This window comes from Echinops telfairi, unplaced genomic scaffold (genome assembly GCF_000313985.2).
Source record: "Echinops telfairi isolate 266 unplaced genomic scaffold, ASM31398v2 ScPeMD7_18;HRSCAF=68, whole genome shotgun sequence".
In the NCBI taxonomy this organism is placed as follows: domain Eukaryota; kingdom Metazoa; phylum Chordata; class Mammalia; order Afrosoricida; family Tenrecidae; genus Echinops; species Echinops telfairi.
In genome coordinates, this window is record NW_022103915.1 from 54121534 (window position 1) to 54131637 (window position 10104).

The 10104-nt window shown below is 37.7% G+C and overlaps 1 protein-coding gene across 1 annotated transcript in view; it reads left to right on the plus strand.

Moving 5' to 3' along the window:
* ERO1A (endoplasmic reticulum oxidoreductase 1 alpha) overlaps nucleotides 1-10104 on the plus strand; it is a 54576-nt gene that overhangs the window by 39150 nt on the left and 5322 nt on the right. The window contains exons 12-15 of the mRNA XM_013003723.2: nucleotides 785-1031; nucleotides 1416-1485; nucleotides 9018-9104; nucleotides 9194-9327. Of these exons, the coding sequence (XP_012859177.2) occupies nucleotides 785-1031; nucleotides 1416-1485; nucleotides 9018-9104; nucleotides 9194-9327 (538 nt within the window). The remainder of the gene's footprint in view (nucleotides 1-784; nucleotides 1032-1415; nucleotides 1486-9017; nucleotides 9105-9193; nucleotides 9328-10104) is intronic.

Consider the following 10104-nt stretch of genomic DNA (forward strand, 5'->3'; position numbering starts at 1 on the left):
TAGCGATGCAGACAGAAGCGTGTACAGTATGAGCCAATCAGTGGCAGTAATGACAGAGCATGTGCTGTTATGCAAAAACCGCGATAGAGTGAAGCCGCGGAAGTCGAAGCGCGAAGTGGCGAGGGTTCACTGTAATCAGGATTGTAGGTCCTGTAAGGAACAGTTCACCACGACCCCTGCTCTTTTCTCCTTTGAAGAAGCTGCTCACAATTTCACAAAACACTTTGGAAATATCCCTGCATTTTGTTTGGGAAATTGAAATGGTTCTTAGCAGCACAGTTTGCTTTAATGAAATCTTACTGTATCAGAATGTTTTCATATGTGTGCCTCCAACATTACCTGTGTTAGTGGAGGAGACCATTCCTTGATGCTCTTTGTTAGAAGAAGCTGGTTGACAAGTGAGACCATGGGCAAGTTTCACCAGTAACATATTTCTTCTGGAATTCAAATAACTCTTATGTCTTAGAATATAATAGCTTCGCTTTAACTCGTGCTTCAAACTTATTGGTAATTTCAGGTCATCGTTTTATAATTGTGTGTTTGGTAGATATGTTCATATTCAGGAATTTGATTTTTATTAAAATCTGGTCTAGTAAAACTTTGAATTCATTTTATCTAGGCGATAGAATATTAGTATAGAATATTAAAGGCAAAAAAAAGAATATGAAAGGCTAATTTATGAAATATAGTCATCACAAAATTAACTTCTATAGGTACAAATATCCCAGTATAATTAAAATGTTTAAAATTCAAATTTTAATTTTACAATATTCTTTCTTCCCAGATACATGGCTGGAAAAGAAATGGGGACACAACATTACAGAATTCCAACAGCGGTTTGATGGGATTTTGACTGAGGGAGAAGGACCAAGAAGGCTTAAGAACTTGTATTTTCTCTATTTAATAGAATTAAGGGCTTTATCCAAAGTGCTGCCATTCTTTGAGCGCCCAGATTTTCAACTGTTCACTGGAAATAAAGCTCAGGATGCGGAAAACAAGATGTTACTTCTAGAGATACTTCATGAAGTCAAGTAAATGATGTTCTAGAATTTAATAGTAGAAGAAGAATAAGTGTTACTGAAACTTAAATTCTTAAATATCTATTGAGAGAAAAGAAAACTATTTAGAAATAATTAAAAGCTATTATTATTCATTTAGGTGTTTTTTTTTAATCTTTAAAATGTTCATCTGGGAACAACTATAAAGTACACATTTTCAGTTTTGCTACTTAATATGTGCATCATATTTTATTTAGTTGAATAGCTTGGGTTTGGGGTTAAAGAATTCATTTTGGTTTATTATATTTTCTGCTGTATTTTGATTTTTATTATCACTGACCATCAAAATGTTATATTAGCAGTACTTCTGATATTTTATAACAAGTAGAAATGAATATTCTCTATTTTAAAATGCAGATCATTTCCTTTGCATTTTGATGAGAATTCATTTTTTGCTGGGGATAAAAATGAAGCCAACAAACTAAAGGTAATTATTTTATTGTTTAAACTCAAGTTTTATTTTTCAAAAACTTTTTTAATTAAAAGTTTTGTTTATTGAAAAATCATTTTATTGGGGGCTCTTAACAGCTCTTATAACATTCCATACATCAATTATATCATGCATATTTGTACATATGTTGCCATCATTTTCTAAACGTTTACTTTCTATTTGAGCCTTTAGTATCAGATCCCCCCCTCCCATGACCCCTTGATAAATGATGATTATTTTCATGTTTTACACGGATCACTGTCTCCCGTCACCCACATTTCTATTGTTCATCCCCTGTGGGGAGGGTGGGTGGTTATATGTCAATCATTGTGATTGGTTCCCCTTCCTCCTCCTCGCATTGCCACTCCCATTTCTGTTCCTGAGGGTTTTATCTGATTTGGAGTCTGTGTGTCCTGAGCTCTTATCTGTACCAGTGTACATGCTCTGGTCTAGCCCGAACTGAAAGGTAGGACTGGGGTCATGATAGTGGGGAGTGAGGAAACCTCAAAGAACCAGAGGAATATTGTGCTTCATCGGTGCTATACTGTGCCCTGGCTGACCCATCCCTTCCTTGTGACCCTTCTGTGAGGGTGTCATATTGTCTATAGATGGGTTTTGGGTCTCTGCTCTGATCCCCCTCGTTCTCAACAGTATGCTTTTTTTTGGGGGGCGTGGTCTTCTGATGTCGGTTATCTGATCCCATTGACACCTCATGATTGCACGGGCTGGTGTGCTTCTTCCATGTGGGCTTGTTGTTTCTTCTCTGCTAGATGGCTGCTGCTTTAATTTCAAATCTTTAAGACCCGGGACACTATATCTTTTGACAGCGGGCACCATCAGCTTTCTTCACCACATTTGCTTATGCACCTGCTTTGTCTTCAGTGATTGTGGTGGGAGGGTGAGCATCACAGAATGCCAGGTTGTTAGAACAAAGTGTTCTTTGCGTTGAGGGAGGGCTTTAGCAGAGGCCCAAAGTCCATCCATTTCCTTAATGTATTGCCATATAAATATATGTACTTAGACCGATACCACTATTTTATGACTTACGATATTTACTTAAGTGCACACCTATGTTTATAACTCTATCCATATCTTTGTTTCCTAGATCTTTTCTCTGTTTCCTTTTACTTTCCTCCTGCCCCGCCATCACACTCACCCTTTTTCTGCCTCTTAGTAATGCCTCTTACATTACTGTTGGTCTAACAGCACGGGGATCTCTGTCCTCCTTGCTGATTTTAATTCCCTAGTTGTTCCCCTGTCTATGTTGTTAATGGCTCACCACTTCTTTCCCTGCCTCCTCCTCCTCCCAAGTCCCTCCAGAACTGTTGGTCCCATTGCTTTCTTCTCATGCTTGCTTCCCATGCCTATCTTGTATAGGTTGACAAAACAATAGCGGAGACAAAACACAAAGAAAACAAAAGATTGAATAAAAAGAGAAAAAAGAAAAAAAATAACAAAAAATCCAAAACCCCAAAACGAAACAGCATACATAATTCCAGGTCTGACTGCTGACCTTTATGACTATGTCCCCACCAGTCCCGGGCATTCTGGGAACTGCCCCTCCTGACTCGAAGTCTATTTTTAGCGCTCCTCAGAGGTTTTATGGCTTTGATTTGCTCCTGTCACTTTGCTTCTTGCTTCTCCCCACGGTGGGGGTGGTCAGACTAGACTCACTCCCCACCGTGGGTCCCCAGTATTTTCCTCTGTTATGGCATATTCCAGTGAAGGGCCATCATGTCTTGACCTTCAAAAACCTTTTAATTCAGAGGAAACATAGATATCATAACATTCCTTAGTTCAATCACATCAAGCAGTATTGTACAATTGCTCCCACAGTCTGTTTCAAAACATTCTCTTTCTTCTTAAACACCTTGATTTCATCTCCCCTTTATACATCCCCCCACCCCCCTGTACCCCCCAGAAGCCCTTATTCTACTTGCTGTCTCTAGGCTCATCTTAACTTAAATTTTAGATACCAGCTGTTTAACTCTTATATTCGTGGAGATATTAGTCTATATTTTTTTAACTTATAAACACTATGATAAATTTGACATAAACCCTGAAATTGTAGAGTTACAGTGTCATCATTCCTTTCCTAAAAAACGAAAGAAAAAAACCCAGAAGTCCAGAGAAGGGTCCAACGTAAGACCTAGTTTATATTGTGCACGAAATAACAACTGAAGTCTGTCTGTTGTTTGCATGTCATGGGTGATCTCTGCAAGAGGGATAATGAATTAAGGGACTTAGGGCATGAGTAGCATTTTTCCTCTTGCTGCAGAAAGTTCTGAAGATGGTTTTGGTTAAATTAATCCTTTACCTCATTCGAGGTAGGAGTAAGAACGTCATCTATTGTCATGTACTGAGAATTAAAGGCACTTTGATTGCATGGAGTTGTGGAACAAACAAAAGACCCGAGGTCTGGTTTTGATCTTGCTCGCACTAGGGGTATGACTTCAGGCAGGTTCATCTCTGAGTCTGTATGTTTGTCGCAAACACTGGAGACATAGCTAATCACTAAGAATATTGTTTACATGCTCACTGCAGAGCATGGTTCTTGCCATTATTGGGAGAAACAGCTCTACCCTCAGGCGGTTTCTAGTTTATTTGCAGACTCAAGTAAAATTATGTTCTTCTCTGTTAAGAAGCAACTGGTCAGTAAAGGTAGGAGGCCCTCAGGAGTACTTGCTTGATCTGATTTAATCATAAGCTTCATACCAGTCTTCCTCTGTTATTTATTCTCTGTTTCTTTCCATAAGGCAAGGACTTGATTGTATGACATCTTGCATATGAATTATTTTTTGCACTCCTATTTTTTGCTTGTTAGGTAACAGTTATTCTTGACCTCCCTTCTATATTTTTAAAGCATCCTTGCTAGAAACACATTCCGCAGGGTTTATATAACCTCCTGAGCAGCTTCTCCGTACTCCAGGAACTTGGGAGAGTAAGGTGAGGGAGAAGATGATATAAAAGTTCTCTCCTGACTGTTTCCAGTTGCTTCAATGTGTGATTAGAAATGGGAAATTTGCACGAAAGGATATTGTTCAATTCAAAGTAGAATCAGATATCATTTAAAGGTTTATAAAACATTTGAGAATTGAGTAAGAACGTTTTGGTTTGTTTTGTCAATTGGTTTGAATATAAAGCATAGCATATATTCACAGCATGTGTGATCATTCTAGCTACCAGCTGTAATGTACAGTGCTGATTTAAAACTATCTGCTTAATCAAGAGACTTCATAAATCATTTAAATCCAGTTATTTTAATCTGAGGTAATTTTGGAATATATTCTAAGAGGTTAGGTTATTAGGCATTGACCCTTCTGTGTGGAAGTCACGAGGATTTTTCTCCTAATCTAGTAAATTTCAACTCTTAATTTGATCATATAACACATGAATTTCACCTAAGTGACCTTGAAGCAGAAAGGCGCATGCATCTTGTGCTCTGTTGTCGTTTTGCCGTGTCATTTTGTCTCTCATAAGCAACCATGCTTCCTCTCTGGTACATGCCGTACAAAGATTTACTCAAGAGCTACCACATTTAATTTTTTAAATTAAAAAAAAGATTTAAATACGGAACATAGATGATTTCTATAGAAACAGGCATAATCTTTTAGGGCAGAGGCTTCAAATTTACAAAAATGAGCCTCACTTAAACTCAAAACTTATAAAGCCTCCTTCCATGACAGTGCTATTTTATTATTTATCAATTATCAAAATATAATTGGCCAAAAAGCCACTGCATCTCACTCATAGCAATTTTAAAGTGAAAGTTAATATCATTTGGAAATTTATAATGCATGTACATGAGATTCTTATTCTTAATCTGTATGGTGCTTTGTGAACATATGGATTTTGTCACCCCCTTAACAACCCTGAAATCATACAGATAACTGACAGTTCGAAGGAGGGGACATTTGCGGTAGGGTAATTTTTTAGAACTCTGCTGTCATTGTTAAAAAGTATGATTAAATATAAATTTAAACAAAATAGCAGCAAATCATCAGATTCTATGTAGGCTGATGTTTGGGGTTGACTTATTTTTTAGGTTGAAAAGTACTGTAAAGTTGAAATACCATTATAAATCTAGGACTTGGTATCCACTATCTACTAGTATTGAATTGATTCTGACTCAGAGTGGCTGGAAGACAGAATAGAACTGCCCTTTGGGTTTCGGAGACTGTAAATCTTTACAAGAGTAGACAGCCTCATCTTTTCCCCAGAAAATGGCTGGTGGGTTCAAACTGCTGACCCTTTGATTATCAGCCCAAACCATAACCCACTACACAATCAGGGCTCCTAGGACATGAAGAATCAGTTACTAATTTTCTTTGTAGTACAAGAAAGATGTGTTCTTAGCATCTCTTCTTTTTCTTCTTCTTTTTTTTAATCATTTTATTGGGGGCTCGTACAATGCTTATCGCAATCCATCCATCCATCCATCCATTGTGTCAAGCACATATGGACATTTGTTGCCATCATCATTCTCAAAACATCTGCTTTCCACTTGAGCCCCTGGTCTTTTATTCTTTAAGGACATGATGCGACTTTTGGAGAGCTAGATGCAAGTTGACCTATTATAAGGATTATAGTACTCTAAAGTTCATAGCTATATACTTATGCATTAAAATATTTTTTAAAAGTTAGTGACAAATACCTAATTCAACATAGTAACAAACCCAAACCAAACCTACTGCCATGACTTGATCTCAACTCCTACTGACCCTGTATAGAGTTTCTGAGGCTGTAAATCTTTACAGGAACACATAGCCTCATTTCTCTCATTTAGCAGCTGATCGGTTTGAACTGCTGACCTTGTGGTTAGCAATGCACAGCCTAGCCCACAGTACCACCTGGGCTCTTAAGATAGTAATAGAGGGTGAGATATAGGACTTTGGAGGGATGCACAGAGACTTCAACTGTGCTAGCAATATTTCTAAAATTTGGTGGTGGGTACATGAATGCTCATTATATTGTTTATGTTTTATTAATCATTATTGACCATCATAAGAGAAGATCTGATTTTTTATCTAATATGAGAAAGAAATACTATAAGTAGTAGGAAAGAAAAGGTTTTTATATTTCTTTTTTTTTTTAAACAGTTTTATTGGCATCTAATGCACACATCATATAATTCAGTAGTTCAATTGTTCTTTCATATCAAGAAGAATTATACAATCACCACAATCAATTTTGAACATTCCCCCTGCCCATGGTTAAATCACTTTAAAATCAGTAGTGCAATCACAATCAGTTCCAGTGCACCCTGACCTCCCCCCCACCCACCTTCATTGTTTACTCCTGAAATCCTCTTACCCTCCCTGTCTCCCACCTCCACCCCTATGAGTCCCATCCAGTGTAGTCATGATTATAATGCTCTCTGCCTGATAGTAAGGCTGTGTTAGACTCCTGCCCACATGTGGCCAGAGAGGATCCGCCAGTGGCCTAATCAGACTAGATACTGTGCAGATGGGTTTTGGGCTCCCACTGTCCTCCATAGCCTTTTATAAATTGGGTGTTCGTAATTATAGTTCTGATACTTTTTCCTTCACCATATTTGATTTTTTTATTAGTTGGGATTTAATACATATGTCATTCCTTATTTCAATCACATGAAGTAGAATTGTACAGTTGCTACCATAGCCAGTTTCTAAACATTCTTTTTCTACATGGACTCCTTGACATCGTCTCCCTCTTACCCCACCAGCACCACTGTACTACCCTCCTCCTGAACCCCTTATTCTACTTGCTGCCCCTATAGGCTCATGTTTTAATTTTTTAACTGTCATCTCTGGATCACACAAGCTGGTGTGCTTTTTCCATGTGGACTTAGTTGACCTCCTCACTTAGATGGCTGCTTATTTGAATATAAGCCTTTAACACCCCAGACACTATTCTGAGAGATAGCCTGGCACCATCTACTTTCTTCACTACACTTTGCTGTAGCACCCTTATCTCCAGTGATCATTTCGTTGAAGGTGAGTGTCAAGCAGGGGCATATTATCAGAACTAACTGTTCTTGAATTGGGACTAGAATTAGTAAGCGCCCAGAATCCATCTGCATGCCCATGCGATATGCAGGACTCTATTTTGGCGGTCGTAAAATGACAAAAGAAAACCCTGTAAGACCAACTGCATCAATAGTAGCCATAAGCCAACCAGCAAACAAACAAAAAGAACAACAACAAAAGGCTAAAGGCAGGAAAATAGAAACCCACAGAAACGAAGTACAGCATTGTCAATAAACCCTGGGGTATAAGTTGATCACACTACTGTCATCATCAATTTTGCCAGTGACCCAGCACTCCAGACACTGTCAGATTGGGGAGTCTATGAAAGTACAGTTCCACCTTGAGCTGAAACCCACACGTTTCCCCTACACAGTTCCGTCTCTCGTTCTATTGGGCTGTGCTAACCCTAAGTATGGAGATTGGTGCCAGGGGGGACCTTCCTGGATCAATTCTTCCAAGTGCAGATCCCTGCTTAACAGATTAAAACCTTTCATGCCAGTGAATATTTCATATTTCTTTTTCATTTTTGGTAAATGACACCCTCCACTCTTCCCCTTAACCTGTCACACACATATGTAGTCAGTTATTATACGCAAATAACACCTCAACTAAGTAAGTTGTCTTCCCGTGCATTTGCAGAAAGTTTGGCTTAGGGTCTGGCAGCCCTCTGTCCTGAATGCAGGAACTTAGGCAAAGTACCGTACTCTCCGCCTTAGTTTCCTAGTGTTGCCGTAACCCAGGTACCACAGTGAGGGCTTTAACGAACAGACATTTTCTCATAGCCCTGGAGGTTAAAAATCCAAACCATGAGCTTGGCCGTGCCATTTTCTTCCTTGTAGGTAGTCACAGGTGTTCCTTGTTCCCTGACTTGTAGAGACGAGCCTCTACAAGGAGCGGTTCTCAACCTGTGGGTCCCGACCACTTCAGGGGTCAAATGACCAACCCTTTCACAGGGGTCACCCAATTCATAACAGCAGCAAAATCAGTTATGACGTAGCAACAAAAATAATTTTACGGTTGGGGTCACCACAACTTAAGGAGCTGTATGAAAGGGTCGCGGCACGAGGAAGGTTGAGGACCACTGTTCTAATGGCATCTTCTTCTTCCCTCCCCTTCCTGTGTCAATCCACTTATTCCATCGCTCAGAAATGATCAGATTTAGAAGCTACCCTTCTCAGGTATGACCTCATTTATTTATCAAAGAAAACCCTGTTTTCAAATGGGGCATCATCCATGTGTACAGGGGTTAGGATTCCAGCTATATTTTTCAGAGGGAACAATTTCATGCATAATACTTACTGAACATTGCTTTCTTTGTTAGGTAGTGATAATAATTCTTACTTTTGAAATTGTAAAGGTTAAGTGAGATTGTGTGTTCAAAGACTGGCAAATGGGAGTTTTCTTCCTCTTTTTCAGTATCCCAAAGCACCAACACAGTGTAGTCTTTAGAAGGCACGCAGAAAATACTCTTACTTGATTGTAAATGACATCTTACTACCTGTTTGTTCACTTGTTTCTTAGGAGGACTTTCGCTTGCATTTCAGAAACATTTCCAGGATCATGGATTGTGTTGGTTGTTTTAAATGTCGACTCTGGGGAAAGCTTCAGGTAAGCAAATCTATCTAACCCTTTGTCTCATTTACTCTTTCCATGAAGAATTTCATGATTTTTTTCTTTTTTCTTTATTTGTATTATAGACTCAGGGTTTGGGCACTGCTCTGAAGATCTTGTTTTCTGAGAAATTGATAGCAAATATTCCAGAAAGTGGACCCAGTTATGAATTCCATCTAACCAGACAAGAAATAGTATCATTGTTTAATGCATTTGGAAGGTTGGTTTGAATGTATTTATTATTATCTCTGCTAGCCAAATAAGTCTAATGCATCATGTATACAATTGGGTAAAAATACCCTTTTTGGTGAAATTAGCTCAATATGAAATTATATGATATTGTGAAATACCTCAAATATGCAGTTCATCATTAGATCATGTTCTTTATTTTCTTCAATTGACTTTTGTAATCATGATTGGCTTATTGACTGAACCTTAATATTCATTTTACTAAATTTGACATTTTTTTACTAGATTTAAATTTTATTATTTTAAATTTTATTTATTTTATTTTTAAACATTTTATTGGGTGCTCAAAGAACTCTTATCACAATCCATACATCCATTATGTCAAGCACATGTGTACATTTGTTGCCATCATCATTTTTAAAACATTTTCTTTCTACTTGAGCTCTTGGTATTAGTTCCTCATTTAGATTTTTAAAGGTAGATTTTTGTGCTACCACTTATTTTCGTAAATATCCTGGAAAAATTATATCTCACTTAAGATAGGAAATATCTTTGTGAATTATTCTTCAGACTGAAAACTTAATTCTTTTACAAAGAATTACTTTTGATCAAAATTATTACAGCATTAAGTAGAAATAAGCATAAGAAATTGATATTGAAATATTAAGTAAAGATACATTTCTTTTTGGTCTTTCATTAAAGACTAAAGAGAGGCAAAAATGAACTTTTTTTGGATATATTTCTTCACTTTAAAAATTAGAATGGTCTTCTGGTAGGGCAGGATCAAGGGGAACGTAACAAAGAGGAA